Source organism: Coturnix japonica, chromosome 1 (genome assembly GCF_054131305.1).
Source record: "Coturnix japonica strain WE chromosome 1, WE-NBRP24, whole genome shotgun sequence".
NCBI classification, from domain to species: Eukaryota; Metazoa; Chordata; class Aves; order Galliformes; family Phasianidae; genus Coturnix; species Coturnix japonica.
In genome coordinates, this window is record NC_140663.1 from 122,122,149 (window position 1) to 122,144,397 (window position 22,249).

At 42.0% G+C, this 22,249-nt stretch overlaps 1 protein-coding gene and 1 non-coding gene across 3 annotated transcripts; both read right to left on the bottom strand.

Moving 5' to 3' along the window:
• Nucleotides 1-260: 260 nt before the first annotated feature.
• RNF149 (ring finger protein 149) lies at nt 261-21,925 on the bottom strand. Of its 2 annotated transcripts, XM_032441790.2 has the most exons (9): nt 21,201-21,925; nt 13,706-13,956; nt 12,112-12,180; nt 9,270-9,352; nt 8,713-8,809; nt 8,169-8,198; nt 5,823-6,018; nt 3,494-5,510; nt 261-884 (listed from the first exon to the last, which is right to left on the bottom strand). In XM_032441790.2, the coding sequence occupies exons 1-8, from the start codon at nt 21,658-21,660 to the stop codon at nt 5,452-5,454; spliced, it is 1,245 nt and encodes a 414-aa protein (XP_032297681.1). In that variant the 5' UTR covers nt 21,661-21,925; the 3' UTR covers nt 261-884; nt 3,494-5,451. The 2 variants fall into 2 exon arrangements, with proteins under 2 accessions (XP_032297681.1, XP_015705824.1); XM_015850338.3 differs by lacking the exon at nt 8,169-8,198 and having other exon boundaries at nt 21,201-21,924.
• LOC116652827 (small nucleolar RNA SNORD89) lies at nt 3,131-3,244 on the bottom strand. Its single transcript, XR_004306046.1, has one exon. It is a non-coding gene; the product is annotated as a small nucleolar RNA SNORD89 (small nucleolar RNA).
• Nucleotides 21,926-22,249: the final 324 nt, after the last annotated feature.

The following is a 22,249-nucleotide window of genomic DNA, read 5'->3' on the forward strand; positions in this document are numbered from 1 at the left end:
GATGTTTGTTGTTTTGCCTCTGTTTCTCACTAACCCTAATTCTGTTCCTAGTTAGGGAAAAAAAACATCTTCCCAAAGTCAAGTCTGCTTTCTTTGTCCATGGCTATGATTGGAAAGGAGTCTCCCAATTTTAATCCCCTCTTGTCCAGGACAGGAAGCAAGAGAACAACACAGTGGGCCTCCAGCAGCCAGCCAAGGTCAACCCACCACAGCTCTGTTTGCACATGTATAATAAAGAAGACTCTGAAGTTGCTCAGAACTTTGCTTTTTAAGAGGTCTGTATAATTTATTATGGAATTTGAGCTTTTAGCCATTAAGTTACATCAACAATGCATAACTTGACATTCTTATAATTGTACATACACAATGGAAAAAAACCCAACTGTTTTGGTGCTTAATCCAATCAATGTACGCAACCAAGTTAGTACAAGGTTACCGTAACAGCTGATTGTCAATAGCTGTTGACAAACACTAGCAAGTTCAAGTGGTTACCTGCACTTGTGTTACTGGTAGAAGTGAATTCAAAGTTTTGGACTTAAGCTTCAGACTAACGCAATGATGGAAACTCAAATTATTTTGCTGTTGTCAATTCAGAAGGATACACTCATTTAAAAAGATAGTATCGTTACCGTGTTTCAGATGGTGAAAAGTAGCTTCAGCTCCAATGGAAGTATAACAAACAGCTTCCAGGCAATGCATTCTCCACACAAACACATGCAATCGTAGAGACATTCTACTTTTAAACTTTCTCAAATCGAGTTTCGCAATGCAGCGGGATATCCAAGGAGAGAGATTAGGACCCATACTGAACAAAAACAAAAGCCACCAGCTTGATTTGTGCATGTTTAAGCTACAGTTCCAATTCCCGAATCTTCACATATCACCTGTGAGAGAAAAGAACAACTAGTAATGAGCAGCATCAAGGACAGAAAAATTACTGCTGCCACTTCTAAGTTTCATTTCTGCGTGGCCCTACTATAAAAGTACATCTCAACCCAAAGAGAAGTTGCCCTGCCCTCCTCCTCCATCCCAGTGGCTCATTCCCTTAACCCTCACACCTCATCCTATTACACAGTAAGGATATGAAGCTTCCTAGCCTGTCAAAATACCACTTGGATTGATCTATTTTTCTACCATTTAAGCCGAGTTAGTTTATCACACTCCTAAATTTGAATGTGACAGCCAGAAGCAAGTGAACAGTTGATGCATAAAAGGAAAACTGGTAAAGGCCACTCTTCTGTTCTGGTATCAGCAAGCTGTTCAATTGGTTTGAGGCATCTTGTCAAGTCTCACCCAGACTGGTGGCTGAAGTGAAACATGAGGAAGAGAACAGTTTGTTGTCAAGCTGCCAACATCAAGAACACCACTCCCTCCAGGTTAACCTGATGAGATAATGACAGCTATCCTCCTCTACTATGTTTCAGTACCTCTCCTTGTAGTCAGCACTTCCTTAACAACATCAGGTTTGTCCAGCACAGAAATGCCGCATTCAGTACCCAGTGCTTTAGACTTCAGCTTGAGACTTAAGGAAATTACCAACTCCAACCAAAGACATCCAACCTCCAACAACTACATGTGACCTCCTCATCCAGAAGATGATCAAGCTCTTATAGCTCTTTGATATAACTGCATTTATTGATTGACACTGTCCTTAACCTCAAGTAATGATTGGTACTGCTAACAGCAGATGTCTAGGCTTAGCTAGGCAAAAGAAGTTTGTTTTTATGGAGCAGCTCAGTATGCTATCCTATTTATTGCCACAATCATGTAAAACCAACACAAGCTTCTGATGGAGCCTATCAAAACTTATAAGCTTAAATTTCACTTGTCTCAAGCACCCACTGAAGCACAGGGATAGAAGGGGACAGCCATCACCACACACGTGTGCTGGGCTCCTCTGAACATCTGCTACTGCCTTGCCTTAAAGAAAACCCAGAAAGCTGGGCAGAAAACCAGAAGAGCACCCCTAAATCAAGAAGAGGTCAATAAAAGATACCTGGCACACTCCCCTAAGGTTGTTGCAACAGTATTTCTCTATGCCCAATTACATCCCTGAATAGGAAAGAAATTCCTTAAGAGCAGTAAGAGTCCAGCTTTGGTAGGAATATACAAGCACCCAGTTCAACAGGTAAGAAAGAGTTTAAAAACATTCTCACTGCGATTAAACCACCCCACAACTCCTTCAGCATGCTATAGTGATAGAACTAGAGGGAATGGTTTTAAGCTGCGCCAGGGGAGATTCAGGCGGGACATTAGGAGGTATTACTTCGCAGAAAGGGCAGTCAGGCATTGGAATGCACTGCCCAGGGAGGTGGTGGAGTCACCGACCATGGGAGTGTTCAAGAAATGCTTGGATGTTGTGTTGATGAATATGATTTAGCTGGGAAGTATTGGTAATGGTTGGACTAGATGATCTTCTAGGTCTTTTCCAACCTTGATAATTCTGTGATTCTCTTAATCTAGCACTGATTGCTGGCAACAGGCAACTGCATGGCATTCATGCACTCAGCAGTAGGGGCCAGCAGAAGGAGTTTCTGCTATCTAATCAACTACAGCAGAGAACCTCATCTAAGCTTTGCTTGGAGCCCATTTTTTCCTTAGAAGAATGAAGCCTCGATTAGAGATAGTTAGAGGAAAAAATCCAAACTGTCTAGTTAAACTGGTACCACTGGTAATTTCACTCACAGTTAAGATGCATTTAGATTTGAAATGCCTACAGTTCATTCTTTTGTTGCCAACAGGTCTAAAAGCATAATGTAACAAAGGGACAGATCCCAGCCCTCGCATGTTTTATGAAAAACACAGCTAGAATGAGAACCCACAACACACACAGCATTAGCTCACACATTAGGCAGGAAATAGCCTCAACAGAGAGGCTGATAATAGGTTCTCCAAATGGTGGGGAAGGAAGTTAAAGAACACCTGCCCTACCATAAGTAAAATTACAGATATTTAATCTGGGTACCTGTATTTACCTAGAGCTGCCTTCACCCACTTACTCTAAATGGTCTGTTTCAGTTCTAACCATACATTTCTAAGCCTCTTGCTAACCACTTTAAGTTCCATAGACTGACTCCTTCCTGTTCTTTATTTTCGCACTATCACTATTCTGGCTGAAGTACACAAGCTTTCTGAGGTCAGACCAACATTCGCTTCAGACAACTTTGTCATCGTGCTTCCAAGGAGAGCAAACTGCTTATTGGAGGCACTGCAATTCGGCCTTTTATTGTCATCATTCCTCAGCAGCACAGCTATGACAGACTACACACACAGACTCCCATGACATTTGCCATGGAACAGGTATAGTGACAGCAGCAGATGTTTTCCAGGAACCTTTAATATTTGTACACTCTGCAAAAGTTATAAGGGCTTCAGACTTCCTAAGTGCACTTGTCAATCTGCAGGTTCTCTACCCCTCCTTCCAGATTCTAGCTTCAATTCTAAACCAAAGCTTTTTGTTTTAGAGTAATTAGTTAAAAGTTAAAGTACTTACCACAGTTCTCCCCTCCAACATGAATACTGCACTGCAGATATCAGCAAGATACGATCCACAGATTAACAAGACTTCTCTTGGTAATTCCTCTTGGTTCCTCCTTGAGCTAGAGTTTAAACCCTCTCAACATTTACTACAAAAAACAACAATGTTCAATTTTGTGTTAAGGAAGAGGGAGAAGACTTAGTTTATAACGTTGAAGAGATAGTTGAAAAGGCAGTTCTGGAAACGTGGATAGGCTTCTTTTGGAGACAAACGTCCCTGTATGATGCTTGTTTTAGTCGTGGGCTGTTTTCTTACTTGTTCAGTTTTGGAGATGCTTGGTCAGTCATATTCCATTCTTATGTGCTTCTTGTAAGATAAAGGCATCACAGAAACTTGCACCTGCTGGTGACATCAGAACTACAACCTGATAATTTTCCAGTAAACCTACAAATTACACTCCTACAAGGAAGAGGCAGATTATTGTCTGTAAGTAAGCGTTAACAGGACCATTCGGAAGGAAATTTAGGATGAAACATCTGCCCTGTAAAGTAGAAGTTCAGACTGTATTTCCCCAGATGAAATCTCTCATTTCTGGAACACTCGTTCTAAACTCAAGAAAAGTTATTGCTTCTACTGAAGCTCGATGTAAGTTAGAAAAAAGAATTGCATATTTTCTTAAAAAACATTCCAAATGTACATTTTAAAAACGAAATGCATTCTGAACCAGACGTCTGGTAACAGACACCGTTTTAAGCAACCTGTAAGAACAGCTTCACCCAAAAAAATTGAGGAACGTAGCACATTTATAACATGACAACGCTAAAACCCTAAGCGATTCATTAATACCCTTATTAAGCAGTGTTTTAAATATACATATTTCTTTACAAAACAGTTTAGCAATTCCCTATATCGCTTAAGAGTATATAAATATTTGAGTAAGAGGTCATACTGGGAGATGTCAGGGTTTATTTTTTACTCTCAGATGCTCCAGGTTTCACAGGTGTTTGACTATAAGGCACAATACTGCTAATCTGAAAGAAAGGAATGAAAGCTAGTGACAAACCCAGTCAAAACCCCTATTATGGAATCTCCAGGAGAAGAATTCTAGCATCTCTACACAAAGGAAAAGTGTCTGTAGATCGTAAGAAACAGTTCCAATCTGCACATAAAGATGGGAGCAGGAATAAGAAGGAATTAAGTCTTATAAATAGACTAATAAATACATTTTAGCCATAGTTAGCCCTTTACCTCTGTCCTACTGAGTTTAAGATTGAAAGAGGTAACCAGTGTGCATATACCTAAATAAGTCTACATGCTCAGCACATGAAGACCACCTAGCACAACCTATTACTGCCAAATTCAGTATAAAAAGCTAGTGAGACAAGAGTCTCCTTTTGCTCTCAGTGGAACACATTACAAGATCAAATTAGTATTTATTATACGTATGACAGTTGCAACTACTAATTTTTTCATCACCAAAGTGGATATGTAATATACCCATTGATACCTTCAAAGGTTAGATTGCATCTTTTTTAACAACGTTCATCTCCAATTACAACAGATCAGAACTTTCAGAACATTTTAATTGTTGTAGTCTTGTAAGTGTTCTCCATATATACATGCTGAACATGAGTAGTGCTTCCAAAATATGTATACATTAGACATTCTACACTGTCTCACTGCCTTGTCTTCATCTTGTTACAGCCCTCTGAAACACAATGACATTGTAATAATGCTTACAGAAAAAGGGTTATTGCATCTCTTTATAGGATGAGACATCCAGAGGAAGTTTTATAAAATCCTCTTGTGTACAAAATTTTTAGTTATTAGCCCTTTTGGAACACCAGCTAGAAAAGTTCGAAAGGTAAAATAATTTACATTGTTATTTTTCCATTAACCAGACAAAAGTCCAAACTACTTAAATAAAAAATAGTTCTTCAACAATCTGTCCAAGGTATCTTCCATGAAGCAGCTCAGTGGGAACTTCCATTAGATAGATGTTCTCCATGCCGGTTATTACTGACATCCACATCTACAAGTCAGAAATTAAAAGAAAATTTGTTTCTAGGTTCACCTTTTAAATTGCCTTATCTAAATTCTGGGAACAATTAAATAGCCATATATATATAAGGTTCAAGATTGTATCTCCCCCCTCCCCAAACATCTTTTTTCCAGTCTTGGCAGGACTGCCTCAGGATCTACCTGCCTGTATTGTTATACAAACAATGCTTAATCTGCACTGCAGTGCAGTACTAAGACTACTACCATCATTTGGAGAAAGCCATCTTTCAGTGCCAATAGTGGCACCAAGGATTATAAAGTGATCAACTGAATTATTACTTACCAAGTAATGCTGTGGTTTCACCCGCATCCTCTTTTAAACTGGTACACTGCAACACAGATTCACTGGTGGAGGAAGCTGACAGTTCGCTTACTTCGTTTCTGTCATCTTCTTGTAAAGCAATACTCAGACTTCCAACTGAAACACTGCCACTTATTGATTCAGGTATTGGAACTTCAAGTGCATCTTCAGGGTCCCCCTTCAAAATTAAAATACATTAACTGACAGTTCTGACACATCAGCATTCTTCCATACAATCACTTCATATCTTCACCATAGAGGGAAAAATGTCTTCTTTCCAGCTAGCATTGCCTATCAGCTCACGGGTACAGTATTTAGCAGCGTCTACTTCAAATGTCAATGACAGATTCCCAGAAAACTCAGAAAACCAAGAGCGGCAATGGCAGGAGTCAACCCATCCAGCTGAAGTATGTCAACACTTCAGCAACACTATTGATGCAGTCTGGTTAGGAGCACACTTGGCATATATGAAGTCCTCAGTGAGCAAACTGAGGCCTCAACGGCCTCAAGTTGCGCCAGGGCAAGTTTAGGTTGGATATTAGGAAGAACTTATTTACTGAAAGGGTAGTTAGATACTGGAATAAGCTCCCCAGGGAGGTGGTTGAATCGCCATCCTTGGACGTGTTTAAGAGCTGTTTGGATGTGGTGCTCAGGGATACGATTTAGCGGAGGGTTTTTAGAGTTTTGTGTTCCTAAAACTGAACCTTAAGTTCACAGAATCACAGAATTGTAGGGGTTGGAAGGGACCTCTAGAGATCATAGAGTCCAACCCCCCTGCCAAAGCAGGCTCCCTACACCACATCACACAGGTAGGCGGCCAGGCAGGTCTTGAATATCTCCAGAGAAAGAGACTCCACCACCTCCCTGCGCAGCCTGTTCCAGTGCTCAAGTTATTGCTAATAAGTTAATCACACTAGTTAAACAAGTACGGCACAGAATAAGTAACTCTTCTGTGGACTGCAGAATGACCATTTTCTCCCTCCTCAAAAAATTAGCAAAGGCCTGTCTTAAGAAATTCTATGCCGTTCCTTTGCCATTAGAACAGCAAACTTTATAGCATTCTGAACCGTAATGAGCTGTAGAAAAATTACATTAGAACACAAGTTGAGACACACATGATACTAAGCTCCAAAGGGTCTCAGTGTCAGGGAAAAGATCAGTGATTTTTTTGTTTTCAAACCTTCAGCAGCTAAATAAGCTGAAGACAAAAGATTTGACAATGCTCACCTACACCAGGAAGTCAGACATGCTGAACTGCAGTTCTCTTGTTTCATAAGTAGTAATAACTAGTCCACTAAGTATACAGTTTACAAAGCACAAGGTAAGTAACAGGACTTCCTGTCTTCTTTCTACCATAGGCATTTAGAAATACACAAGCATCTCAAGTGTTTACCATAAAACTGAATTCAGCTTTCAGACTCTTAGCATGGCTCAAGAGACTTCTGTAATAATGCTGCACATTCACGTCTGTTATTACAAGTCAGGAAGCACAGTGCTGAAAGAGCTGCCCTGCTCTTCCCACTTCTTTGCTCACATCAGCAAAACGTTCGCACCATCACTCTGTGTATCAGGTAGGTACAACCTAGATGAGGGTCAAGACCAAACAACTGAATGCTATCTCACACTGCTAATTCCAGCACAACCTGCATGGCTGGGAAGACATTTCCTTCATTCCACCAGAAAAGCAAACTGGGCTTCTGTGTTTAATATCACCTCATCCAACCTGCTTCCAATACTTTTATCTAACAAGCAGAGAAGTCATTAAACTTCTTGGTTAGTGTTGGTATCAGTACCCCTGCAACAGCAGGAATGCAAGGAACACAAGTGTTCTGAAGTCTGAAGTGTTTTGGCTTTGAAACCACATACAAAAGGTTATAACCTTTCACATAACACAAGTTATGTTAACATCAAGACTTGAAAACAAGCAAAAATCAAACTATTAACAATAGTAATGTAGTTATTTCACATGAGAAGATTGCAATTCTTGGATAAAGCCTGACTTGCTATATAGAGCCACCATAATCTGGTGTACATGTATATACACATACAATGTAATATGTATATATACACATACTACATAGCAGAAATATTGCCATCCTTCACAAAAGAAAAAAGTCAGTCAACCGTATACGTTCTAAGTCTCTGTAATGAAATGAGAGAAGCTAGTCATAATGCAGACCTAGCCAATGAAAGAAAAGCCCCTGAATCCAAGCAACACCCCTCTTCCTGAAGGCCTCTGCAGATCAGTAGAAGAGAAGAGGTACATTTGTGTCTAAGGCGTCTTAATGGAACTCAAGACTATTTATCAACAATGACCAAGTAACCTACCGCATGTGTCTTCATCTCTCTTTTCTGGTGCTGTCAGGAAGAAATGAGAGCACATCATTTTCTCTATCTAACCAATTTCCAATCAATGTCTTTAGGAAGGTTCTTAGTGCCTCATTTACAGGGATAAAACAATGGGTATATGTGGAATTTATATATATGTGCTCAAATCAATTGAAAATTACACAAGATGTACTTTGAATTGTAGCTCTCAACAAGATTGAAAACATACTTGAAATTACTGAACTAAGTTAGATTTCTATAGCTTGAGCAAATTGCCTCACTTTTGCTTTAACTTCATTACTATTGTCAGCTGATGACAGAAATGATTACCACAGAGTACACAGAGGGTTCACAAACAGTTCAATGTTCTGTTTAAGCACCTATCTACAAAATTCCCTTATAGTTCATATTCTCATTCACTTTTGTATCTGTACTCAGCTTCTCCAGCTAGTTAAATAACTGTTCTCATTCTGAACAGTTATATGAAGACTTGCTTAATGCACTATACTTTTTTCTTGAGGATTAAAACAAGCGTGCAACATACCCAGTATCCCAAAGCTTTGATAACATCTAGTTTACACATTGGACAAGTTCGGTGATCCAAAAGCCAAGGGTCAATGCATGTTCTATGGAAGATGTGCCTGAAAAAAAAACAAACACCTTTTAGAACTTACTATGAAAAGCACATTCTATTTCTTCACAAGATGTGCAAAGCACTGCCTTGACAGGTAAAGCAAATCCTCCATAACCCTGACGTTTAGGTACTGCTTAATTTACTAGGACAGATATAACCATAATCTCTAGAAGGATCTTTAAAATAAGAGATAGCTAATTACAAAGACACCACTGAAGTACCATTTCAACTGTGTACAATTCAAACTTACAGTTCTATTTCATTTTTACTCTTATCCCAATTGTTTCTTTCCCTCCCATATATATGAAGTTCTTTACTGCCTCCCAGCACCCTCCCATGTGTAATGGGCCATAGGAATGGCAGGGTTTAAGCCCCAGTGTAAGTTTCAAAGAGTTTCCAAAAGTCTCATCAATTTTTGATTAGACAAAACAAAGCACAGAGAGAAGAGAAACACAACACTAACTTACTTGCATGGCAGAATTCGGACAGTATCTTTCAGTTTATAGTTCTCAATGCACACAGCACAGTTTTCCACATCAACATCTAGACCCTGAAGACAATAACATTTAAATGACATCCATGTCGTTATAGATCAAACTTCTGAGTTTCTACAACAGGTGGCATAAGTTGGCTTAGCAAATACAAATGTGTCCCTCATTTAATTCTAGATGAGGTGATTTGATCAAGTGGTACCAAATACCAAAAGCCAGGTCCCTAATTTCTAATGGAAATAACTATATATATGTTATTATATTATTATATGGCATTGGTTAGACTTAAAACAATGGCTTGGAGACTGGCTTCCATGAACGATTTACAATAAAAGAACACACAAAAATCAAGAAACTCTTAAAGAAGTCAACACAATGAACATCTGATCTAATTTTTAAACCAACCCAAGTCTTGCAAGAGATTAATCAGAGAATGGTTCTTGAGGGTGAATACTGTGAACCATCTTTTTCCATATTTACTTTACTTCTACCACATCCTAAAAAATATCCTTTGGAGGCCAAAGGAGGAGAAGTAAAATTGTGTAATGGTTTTTAAGTCTCTTCTCCAAGCTTATAACACAAGGAGTTAAAACAGGATTCCCCCTATCCCTACTCTTTTTTTTAGGGGTTATCTAAACTTTCTTAGCAGGCCTTACTGCCTCCTTGAAGCCTTACTTATGGTTAAAGTACAGGTATGATAGATACCACCCCGACAAGAGAAATAATTCACTGTTAACTGGGTTGCTTAAAAGTAAGTATTAGAAGAACACACGGTGGGCCAACTCCTTTCATCCTCCACTGAAATATTTCACATTTACTGCTGTCTGAAACAGTTAAAAGTTGCCACAAACATTCAAATGAATCAGTATGACGAGGGAACTTTCAACTTTAGGCAAACTTTCTCCCTCCTTTACATGCTATTACCTCACATGATGTCTCAAATTCCTAAATCTTTTTATTTTTATATATAAGTAGTTAAGGATAAACATTTTCCCTATCATAAATGTTTTTCCTTATTCTACACAAGAGACAAAACCCAAGCGTGCAGCACATAACCAAATGAGTGTCCATTTCGCAATAATCCCATAAGCTTCTCAGGAAAGATCTACACGATAGCAACCAATTTTTAGCAGGCTGACCTATTTTTAGTTAAATATTTCAACTCCGAGAGAAGAGACAATAAAAAAAACTGTCACAGACAGAATAATTGCACTCTTTCTGTCATAAGGACAGAATGACTGGAAATATGAATGTTACCATTTTTCTCTAGAGGCAAGTTGATGCTTTCAGATACATTTACATTAGTTCAAAGGTACCTGCACCACTAAGTTACCAAAATTCGCTGGTAGTCAGGTGACTCAAGACAATTGGTATGATATTATTTATCAAGCAGAAAAATCTTTAATTTAGATATTTTAATCTAATTTCCTTTTACTTTGCTTGAGCTACACACCACTAATAGCTGCTACAAGCATACTGCATAATAACCTTGTTAAAATCCCCTATTTTATTTACTTTGCTCACAGATACATTAATAGGAATGAATTGATGCACTGCAAAATCTCTCAAAATGATCCTTTCTAGAAGCCAACTGAGTATCAGCTTAAAAGCAATTAACAGCTGCATTGTGGTCCTCATGATAGAGTTTACTCTATCATGACTCTTCTACATCCATTTCTTCCTATGCAGATGTTACACTTTGACACTTCATGTAAGCTGTTATCCAGTTCCATATTTCCTCCTGTCTAATTTCACTTTGTAAGGAGTAGGTACTCCTTCTCCATTCAGAGCTTGGCAGCTTATTTTTTTATGCCGTTTACAATTTAATTGAAAGAAAGACTTTTAAAATACCAAACACTCTGAATGCACAAGAGGAAAAAAAGGAAGGCTCTGAGACTGTTTTAACCTCAAGCTACTTTGCTACACAAAGGACATACTTTCCATAGCATATAACTTAAACCAAACAGCTTCTGTTGTATCACATCTTTTGAAGTTCTTAAGTGCCCTTTTTCACCTTAATTTTATTCATGGATTTAAAGAGAACTCTTGTTTTCATCTCTAAACAAGTCAGTCCTTAAGTAAAAGCTGATCAAATAAAACAAATAAGGCTGGGAAAGAAACGTCTGTATGGCAGCAAAAATCTTCTCAGAAGTTAATTCCGCTTTTAAATTCACAGCTGCCTGAAGCTAAATTGTTTCTTTCAAAACCTCTTTTTTTGCTACCTCATTTGTTCTGCGAGATATTAGTTTAGGTCTTAAGCTGTCAAAATTAACTTCAGGAAAGCTATACTCAATTTTTAGAATCACTTATTCTAAGTAGAACTGTTTTAGCTTTTGCATTTGTATTTAAGTCTTTATAGCTCACGTATCGTATGTTGAAAAAGATGAAGTGAGCTTTTAGATCTGTAAGGCCCTCTGAAAGATAAAATGGGACGTTCTCTTCAATGAAAAGGTTTTAACAGCTACAAACTATGCAATCAGTTGGTCCTAGGAAGAATTTTGCAGTCTATCTGCTGATGTTTTCAAGTGTTGGCAAGATCAGAGTTTCCTCATCTTTATAGGAGATGAAAGAGGGCTGATACTACTATAACATTCTGTGTAACTAGATACTGAGTGCAACAAACCAGCCTCCCATTTCAGAAGCAGATGAATTTTGACTCTTCAATTTAAAAATTGGTCTTCTAGGAAATAGAAATGAAATTAGCCTAAAATTGTAAGAATCTCACTTTAGTTATTTTGGGATGATTTCAGACTAAACTCAAGTAAGGCATTACAACATGCTTCAAATCATTCATCAAAAACCAAAGCCACCAAGTTACCTTGTCTCCACGTTTCACAGTATGCAGTTGAAGCTGGCTGATTGCTTTCTTGGTTTCTTTCCTGTGTCCCTTGAATAAAAATGTGAAGCATTAGCATAGACTCGAGCATCAAGAGCTACATTTCAAAGCTTTTAAATATTTTCCACATGGATTACACTAAGCCTTCTGAATGCATCAGAAAATTCAATGCTGGCCAGATAATTTATTTACAAAGTATTTCCAGCCAGCAGATGCTGAAGAACTACAAGTCTTGCATTCTTGGGGCACAATAGTAAACATTATCTATAGGCATACCGCTCTAACAACGGCCTCAGCTGGCACAGAACTAAGCAGATCAAACAGATGTACAGCCTTGTACAGTAGCTGCCTGCATTAAGGGCCTTCCCACACAGGAAAATTGAAGTTAATTTATGCTTTAGAGCTGCAACAACAGAATTAACCAGACCTTCTTGTTAGGCCAAGCAATAAGCGAGCAGGCTGTAGGTTTTACACAAGCTTGAGAGTAGGTGGAATCCTGCCGAGTAGCCTACAGCTGGCTACCAGGTCAAAAGGCTGCTTGTAGCTATTAATGCCTTCCCTCGTTAAACACTGTCTAACACATTATCCAAAGCTTTACACTGAAAGGACACATTATGTAAAGGAGACGACAAGAAAGGCTTCACAGACATGAGACAACATACTGGACTCCTATACAGTAACAGCTCTAATTATGCTTGGAAGGGAAGCAAGCAAATAAAGCAGTACTGTATTCTAAGACAAAGACATAGCTACTGCTAGAAACTGTGAAACTGAACATTCCCAATTAAGAGTTTGATCAATCTAGCAAGAACTCCCACTGATGAAATACAATAATAATAATTTAAAAAAGCAGTTTTTCCTCATAATGATACCACAACTACTTATATCCCTTATACATATTTGAAGTACATTTTTTCTCCCCTCTCAAGTAACCATAGAATGGCTTGGGTTGGAAGGGGACCCCCAAGGATAATCATGTTCCAAACCCCATGATAGAAAGTAGTCTGAAGCTTTCTGAACCAGAAGCAGCCTCTTCCAACTTCTGTACCAGCTCAGGTTTCCTGCACTGTCCTGTTTCACCTCCAACAGCAAGAATGCGTTCAAAGATTTTCTTCTGAACTGATATTACAGTGTGTCACAAGACACCCTTCCTCAGCCTCACTTAGCAGCTGTGGAGTAGTTTGCTTCATACCACCTCATCATTAACAAAGTTTTAATGATGGTGAAGTCAATAAGCCAAACAAATAAGATTTAGGTTGCAAGAGCGACTTCCCATTTCCAAAATTCTCTCAATATTCCTAATATCAAATTTTGACCAAAGAGATTCAAAGCATCTTAAAGCTTCAGTTTCATAAATTTGTTTTCAACAGTTGCCATAAAAGAGAATGAAGTAGGGAACGGGGCATAACAGCCTAATGCTAGATGACCTCATTTAATTCTACACAGTTCTACAATTCTATGACAGTAAAGTAACAAGAAGGAACAGATCTTCAAAAACGCTTCAATAAAACACAGTAAGTTAAGCAACTGATTTGATAGAAGACTGCAAGTACTTTTAAGCTGCATCTCCAATTACCTGGTTTCCAAACTGTGATCCTGTATACAGGAAACGCTGTATGTAGTAGAAGATCAGCCAAGCAAGCGATATAATCATCATGGTGATGAAGGCAATGGCAACAAACACAACCGACTGGCCACTGATATATTCCTGCACGTGACGTGTGCCGACACCAATGGTCATTCTTACAGGAATGCCTCTTCGTACTGGCTCCAATATCTCTATTCCTTTCGGATAACCAACCATTATCACCACTGTATTTCCTGTTCCTGTCAGGGGAGGGGAAAAGAAAACAGTAAAAATTTTGGCATTGTGGTTTGACAGTAATTTGGGCTTCTTCAATTAAGAGCAGAGAGTAAAATTACAGCAAAGTGTCCTCATTTCTTTTTCTAAGTACAGAAGAATTTATGTGAAGTTTAATAATAGAGAACCCTTTACTTACATTACGAAACTCAAGTGCGAGATAAACTTTGCGAGTTGACACTACCAAGTGTATTAAAAGTGCACTTTGCTTTTATCAAGGTCCTACACTCCTCATTCCACACAGCAAGAGAAGGTGTAGATGCCATGCAAAACACTAACAAAGAATACACATCTTATATTGAATATGCTAAGGTTATAACATACAACTCAAAAACAGTTGGTCTTCATTAATGTAGGAATGCAGCTGTAGACAGGATGTAAACTACCACAAAACGAGAGACATTCAGTCAAGTTTGAATTGGAATTCACAGCACAATTAGACTGGACGCAAGACAACAACAAAAAAGACTGGATAATATTCACAATTCCATTCTTCGATACTAAATATTCACAATCTAATGGGACTTAAAAAGAAAAAAAGACTTTAAGCACCATATTGCAGCCAAACAAGCTAAGATACTTTCAAGACCAAATGGCACGAACAAAGAGTCCTTGTGACAAGGGTTTCACTCAGTCTCGTCTGGAAGCGATTCCAGTATTGTCTCAGAAACATCTGATCGGTATTACAAAACAAATGGAAATCAAATATACTTGTTATGAATGTCACCTTTTCACTGGTCCATGCTGTTTCTATTTGAACAGTTCTTACTATACGCCCTTGGTAAATTACGGCTCTCTAGTTTGCCTTGCACTCAACTCATGCCTCTGAGAAAAAAAACATCAAAATGAATCTTGAGCCAGGGAAAAAGTCACGGAATAAAGAATAGCATTTCCCCAGCTGAGAATATAAAGTTGTAATATCACAGCTACCCTTTCAGCTTCACAACTTTACCAACTTGCTACTTGCAGTAAAGCCTCCCACTGAAGACATAAAGGCCTTTTCCATTCCCAACTGCACTAGTAGCACTATTGACAAGTCCTTGTTTCTTTGAATGTATGGCGTTATGTTCAGCAGGCATTTTGAAAACTTGACAAACCATTTTGGACTCACCTGCTGCCTATTACCATGAGGAGTTATGTGCCTTAAATGTTTAGGACATCTTCCAGCTGAGACTGAGACACCCATGCAACCCCGCCACCTCAGTAACTCTCAAAAGGGAATGGGCTCACAGTGCAGGTAGCAGCTCTCTACCCCCCAAAGAAGTGATGGGCAACTGTGGACAAAATGTTGCAAGTTCCAAGCACAAGCCGAATAACCCCCTTGTCTGAATGCCAGGTAACCTTTTCCAGCTCCACCTTATGCAATCACCCCACTTGTTCACCCACCGTTAAGAACCATCACACCCACCAGTCGCTTCCAGACCTGGCAAAAGAGCAGCATTTCAAAACAGAGCTGGGTTTCTCAAAGGTCTGAGAAAAAGGTGCTGCTGGAACAAGGCCCAGCTCATGTCCCTGCTCAGCTGTGCCGCATTTGCTCACCAGCAGCCACCCTCCCAGCCAGCATTCACCCAGCTGCCAGCATGTGCTGTCTTGCCTACTGGGTGTATCCAGGGGATGCAGAGCAGTCAAGTTTAAGACAAATAGTGTAAATCCAGGAGCCGCTTGCTCCCTAATTAGCTCCACTCACCAACAAAGTGATTATTTGTACAATACTGCAGGTCCAAGCACCCTCAGAACTGAGCAACAATTATTGTTTTCCTCCCTAAACTAGCACAAAAACATTACCAGATAAACGAATGAATCCCATAGGGAAGGCTGTGATATTCTGCTTGCTTTGTGACCTTGCACTGCACCAATAAAAGAACACATTAAGTTAGAAACGTATCCCACACAGCCAAGAACCATTCCCCACAAGATTTCATCTCCTGATTTAGGCATACAGTTAATTAATTGCAAGAGTCCACAAATACCAGGATGGGTGGCACCAGCATTCATGTATTTTCACTCTGACTTGAAGAATAGAAGGCTGGAAGCAGCCTGGATTTTTCAACCAATGCAGATTTCCTCTTCAAGCCCCAAATCTACACCTCAGTTTAAACCTGCTGCATAGATCTCCACACAATTTCTGACACACACACACACACAAAGTACTTTAAAACCATTAACATTTAGCAATGCCTACTTCTGCCAGGGGCATGACCAAGTAGCAGCCAGTTACTTTCTCCAATTGGAAAACAGGGTATTTCTGCACAACAGCTGCCAGGTACTGTGACACCTTCCAGCTTTAAAACTAATTTGCCCAGGGAGGTGGTGGAGTCTCCTCCTCTGGAGATATTCAAGACCCGCCTGGATGCCTACCTGTGTGACGTGGTGTAGGGAGCCTGCTTTGGCAGGGGGGTTGGACTCCATGATCTCTAGAGGTCCCTTCCAACCCCTACAATTCTGTGTAATATAACTGTTGCATATTTTATTAATTGCCCACTGAAAGCATTTTAGCAGCTTTAAAGACTTGGAGAGAAACGTGCTTAGATGCACGCAGTTAAACATGATGGCCTTGAAGGTCATGAGATGTACGGAAAGGAAGGAAAAAACCTGAGATCCACCATTACAAAAGCAATCTCAGAGAGGCAGCTGCCCTGAGCAGCCTGCAGGACTGAGGACTTTACCTCACTCCTCACTCTAATTTTAGACTTCTGTTCTGAAAAGCATAATTCAAAGACAAACGGTGTTGAGTCACTCCATCAGCTTCAACTGCAACACAACACAGACCTTAAACAACAACAACCACCACACTTCAAAACCTCAAAGTCACAAACACTCATTGAGAAAATCACTCTGCTGGCGTTGCTGTTCTATACTTGTTTCTACTGCAACAACCAAGCACATTTTTACCCCATTACAATAAACCTGGATTAAGATATTTGCTTCATGCTTCATCAGAGTCAGGTAGATTTTAAATCTGGTATATTCTTTTCCAACCATTATCATCTCAACTGAGTGCCGGGAAATCCTTGAGATACCTGGAAATAAGGACACGTTTGAAACTCTGTGGAGATGAAGGTATGTATCCTGCTACTGAGCCAAGGTCAGTTTTACTGCATATATTGTTACAGAATCCACTTGCAGCCAGCACTGTCCTCACAAGGAGAAAGCCATACATATAGAAACCCGTGATTACAGTCTACACAGTCACAGAATGGTAGGGGTTGGAAGGGACCTCTAGGGATCATCAAGTCCAACCCCCTGCCAAAGCAGGCTCCCTACACCACGTCACACAGGTAGGCATCCAGGCGGGTCTTGAATATCTCCAGAGAAGGAGACTCCACCACCTCCCTGGGCAGCCTGTTCAAGTGCTCCGTCACCCTCACTGTAAAGTTCTTCCACACATTCCTATGCTGTAGTTTCATCCCATTACCCCTAGTTCTGTCAACTCACAACCACACTTACTCCCATTCATGAGCACGCATAATGTAAAGATCATCTTCTATCATCCAGAAACCGACCACAGCCATGCTCAGTTTCTGTCCTCATGAGAAATGTCAGCAGGCTCTCAAGGTTTGAGGGAGCTCAGCCCTTAGAGCTAATTTATCCACCTTACACTGCCACAATTAACACTGAATATGTTTTGCTCCTGGCAGCAAAACAAAGTCTCTGATCTTTACCAGTGCCACTTACAGCAGCAATGAGGAGCTTGTGCCCAATCACCCAGCCCCACCTCACCTCCTCAGGTCCTGGGTTTGTGTGTTGTCACATGCCTTAAGAAGCAAGGTATACAATCAGAAAAGTCAAGTAGCCAAGCAACCAAAACAGGCTCATGCCCTCTTTCCACATGGGCTTCCAACACGTCTGTATTTTTACATACAGAATAACATGAGCCTTTTGAAATTCCTTTTCTTTCTTTTGAACAACTTAACAGCCCAACTCAACAGCTGCCGTCCAGGTTAAGTAAGCCAGCAATTTCAGTTCAGTCCTCTCACTAAAGCAGCACTGAAGCCTTGAGTAGCAAGCACTGCTAATAAAGAAGTTATGTGCTACTTGAGAATCCTAAGCAGCACTCAGGTCTCTGAAAGAAACGTGGCAAAGAGTTCAAGTATGTGCCAAAATAATCTTAACTCTGCCCCTTGGGAGCTGGCAAGAGCTTTTAGAATTGTCGGTACAAAATCATTCACACCCATTTTGTTCAATATAGCTGCGTAAAAAAACACGTCAATGAAGAAAAGAATTAGCTGGGTGTATTTTGGCAAAGCCTCATTAAAAATAAGTTACACAAAGGAAAGCGTCTTAAGTGTATGATTTCAGCTACGTTCAAGCTTCCCCTAAAACCACAAGCCAAGCACTGGAGCTCCATTCCAGCCTTGTCTTTAACTACTGCAGCCGGTCCCTATTCCTCCACACAATAGTACAGCTGTCAAGCAGAGCAATACTTCATATTTTACTCCTATTAACATTCTGATCAGGATCCTAAAATCAGAGCTTGAGAGAGGATTCACAAATGGCTGGATGCCCAGCACAAAGTATCGGCCTATTCACTTCCCTATTTCTAAGCCAGCGCACACCCCGGCTCATTGCCCTACTCCCTACAATATTCTACACCTTGCCACTCCAGACTCCTGCCCAGCTTCTCCAGCTAGTATTTATATACAATACTTATTGGCAATTGTAATCCTTTGCATTATATTAAGTTCCCCACCATCACAATAAACAGAGTTCAAAATGCCTGCAAACTCCATTTCTGTGAACCTGAAGATGGAGTTTAGACTGTTCTGATACACTAAATGAAGGACTGACAAACTCCTTGAGTCATCCAGGTGAAACCAGTGCTTTCCACCAGGAAAAAAAAAAAAGAAGCTCCTCAGACACAGGTGAAGTGGTTTCACTATTACTTCCCTCAGGGAGACAAGGCATGCAACATTCTCAAGAGCTTAACTCAGAGTCAGAGAGATAAGGCCTGAAACACAGTAATAAGCCGTATCTGAAGAAGGTCCTTTAGAGGAAAGGACCAAGACTGCAAGGCTACATGCTCAAACTCTTGGCTGCCAAGCTCCAAACCTACTAACTGAAATCCCTGCTCACTGCATTCTTGTGACGCACACAAGGGCACCCATGAAACAAACAACTAATCAGCAGATTATTTGGAATTCTGGTCTTTAGTCAAATGCTTTGACACCAGCTAGCACAAATCACTGCTTGGCCTCACCCACAACCTTTATACACAAGCTGGAGTAAGCCTAAATACACGCAACAGCCACCACCACACAGGCAACATGCGCACAAGGAATCTTAAAAGCTGGGATTTTCAGAAGAATGAGAAGAAAAATGAACCTTCAAGACCAGAACAGTCCTCCATGTACCACCTGCACGCACATCTATTGACTAGAATGACTGCTCTGTCTTGCATCTTTTCCAGTGCCACAGCTGCAAATCCACTAAGTGGATGTTCTTCATACACGTGCAGTACCACAGATTTCTCACAGCATTCCATGCACTCTGCTCACTAGTAGGATTTTCCTCATATGTCACCTCACAAATCTGTTCAGAGGAACGTATCTAAGTACACTAAAGCCTATTCTTCACACAGACAGAGCTTTTATCAGCAAAATTCCAACAGTTTACAAAGAGAAACGTTCACAGAACGGCAGCAGTCAGGGAGGCATTTGTCTTCATATTGCTGACAGATGCAACTACACTAGCAAGTCAATACAAGGTCTTCCACTGCACAGAGATGACAAAAAAAAAAACATAAAAAGGCAAGATAAGAGAGATTTCAGAGAAAAAACAAACCCAAATATTCATAAGAGGTTATAACAGTGCAAGAAAATTCTCACAGGACAAAAAAAATATTGTACTTATCAACCAGTGGCAAGAAAAATGAGCAAAGAACAAAATAGTTGCAAAAGAAAGAACCTTAACTGCCACACAGGATCTAAATCAGAAGTCCACCTTAGCTAGCAGCCCACCTTCTCTTTCACAGCATGTAAAGAATAGCCTGAAGCACAAGTAACAAGGGAAGCAGCTGAAGGAGCTGGGGTTGTTCAGACTGGAGAAGGCTCAGGAGAGACCTTATCACACTCTACAGTGATGTGAAAGGAGACTGTGGTGATGTGGAGAACAGCCTGTTCTCTCAGGTAGCAATAACAGGACAATAGGGAATGGCCTCAAGTTGCACAATGAGAGGTTCAGGTTGAATATTAGGAAAAATTTATCGTCAGAAAGAGCAGTGAGCCAGCAGCACAGGCTGCCCAGTGAGGTGGTGGAGTTACTGTCCATGGAGGTGTTCAATAAATGTGTGGATGTGACACTGAGGGATACATGGGCATGGTGGTGGTGGCTGATGGTTGGATTAGATGATCTTAGAGGTCTTTTCTAGCCCTAATGATTTCACGGCATACCCAAGCATGAAGCAAGCGTGAAGGAACAGTGATGACAGTCCTAGCTGTGCCAGCAGGAGCTACCTTTCCCCCAGTATGCTATGAGGCAATTTTCAGCTTGCCACATTCAAATAATTCTGTTTTCTACAGAAACACCTTATTTCAACCAAATCCCTGGTCCTCTCCCTCCTCACCACCAGGACAGCCTGGGCACCATCCAACTCATCACACCCAAAATGCATGTTGCCAATACTTTTGATGCGATTTGCTTCACCTTTCTATCTTTCTCTGAAGCCTACAAACACTAACAGATTTTTATAGGAAAGCTTCGAGGATCTTTTTCTTTCACTCAAGCATTTGATCTTGTCACATCTGTTAAACCAGCGCTGCACTCCAGGCACAGGTTGAGCCCCGGCTGCAGCATCCATCCCAGTTCTGACATCTGCAGCCAGCACGGCTCCTTTCCGCAGGCTAGAGATAAGCACGCTCAGACAAGCCAGCTCAACATTTTTCTCTAAGCATCAGTTTTCCCACCTCAGCCCCAAGCACGTTTACCTTCCTCCCACACCTCACAGACACTCACAGGAGAGGACGACGAGCAGAGAGCAGAGCCGGCCCCGGCATCTCTCCTCTCAGGGCTGTGGCTGTGTACACCTGAGCACCGCGGATCCCGTGAGCACAGCCCACCTGCCCCGGGCTAACAGAGCCACGGCCCATCAAACCCTGCTCTCAGCGGCGATTTAAGGGATGGAGCAGAGGATACAACCGGCTCTTCGCGGCGTTACCACGAGGGCCGCTTCCCCCCTCGCCTGCTCAGACAAAGCCGCCTCCTCCCCGCTCACCGAGGTGGGACATGGAGACGGTGCTGTTTCCGAAGCGAGCCTCGTTGTAGATGACCACGGCGGTCGCCCGCTTCCTGGCCGCGTTGGTGATCTTGTCCTTGAACGTACAGCCGCCTCGGGCCACCAGTGCGATCCAGGGCGGCGGGTCCCCGTCGGGCGCCGCTCGTCCTCCGGCGGGCAGCGGCACGTCGTAGTCGGTGTCTGCGGCGCAGCCCTCCATGTGCCGGGGCGAGGCGCCGCGGGGGATGCCCACCAGGCCCTGCGCGCTCTCCTTGGGCGAGCTGTCCCCATAGCGGCCGCTCTCCGTGTTGCCCCGCACCGTGCGGTTGCTGAGCGGCTCCACGTAGCTGGTGCTCACCCACGCCGTGTACCACTCCAGAGCCCGGGCTCCCTGCCCGCCCGGTGCCCCCAGAGCCACCAGCGCCGCCGCCACCAGCGCCAGCCGGGCACGCCGCACCATGGCCCGGCCGCCGCCGCCACGCCGGGGCGGCTCAAAGGGGGGCAGCGCACGGGAGAGGCGAGAGAACGAAGACGAGGAGGGGCAAAAAAAACAACACAAAAGAAGGCCCCGCTCTCGCCTCGCTCCACACCCGGCTCCTGCTCTGGCCCCGCCGCCACGCAGGTGAGCCCGCCCGCCGCCCGCTCCCCGCCCCGGGCGGAGCCGAGACACCGGCGCCGCTAATGGCGAGGAGGAGGACGGGCCTGGAGACCGCGCAGGCGCCTTTCCGACCCGCTCCGGGGGATGCCGGGACGGCACCGCCCACCCCGGGAATGGCGGTGGGGAGGGGGCGGGTGGGTCTCAACTGCCCCCCTTCAGTCGGGTCCCATCTGCCCGTCTTCCTCGGGAGGTATGAGGATGGAGGAGCTTCGTGTGCTGACAGCTGCCCCTATAGCCCTACGAGTGCCGTCGCCCCGCACCAGCGGGTCCCCCGGTGTTGTTTTCCCTTGTCCCCATCTATTTTTAAAATGAAGTCCGGTCAGTCGAGCCCCAGCGGTACATGCGTGAATGGAGTGAGTCAGCGCCTCCACCCTTTTCCTCACCCACGTTC

What these genes read in the sequence shown, in the direction of transcription:
- RNF149 (XM_032441790.2), bottom strand. Translation starts at nt 21,660, where the DNA reads ATGGTGCGGCGTGCCCGGCTGGCGCTGGTGGCGGCGGCGCTGGTGGCT. An exon ending in CGTCTCCATGTCCCACCTCG is followed by an intron (nt 13,957 to 21,200) that starts GTGAGCGGGGAG and finishes CTCCCCTGACAG; the next exon opens with GAACAGGAAATACAGTGGTG. An exon ending in TCAAAGCTTTGGGATACTGG is followed by an intron (nt 8,199 to 8,712) that starts GTATGTTGCACG and finishes TCTTCCTGACAG; the next exon opens with CACCAGAAAAGAGAGATGAA.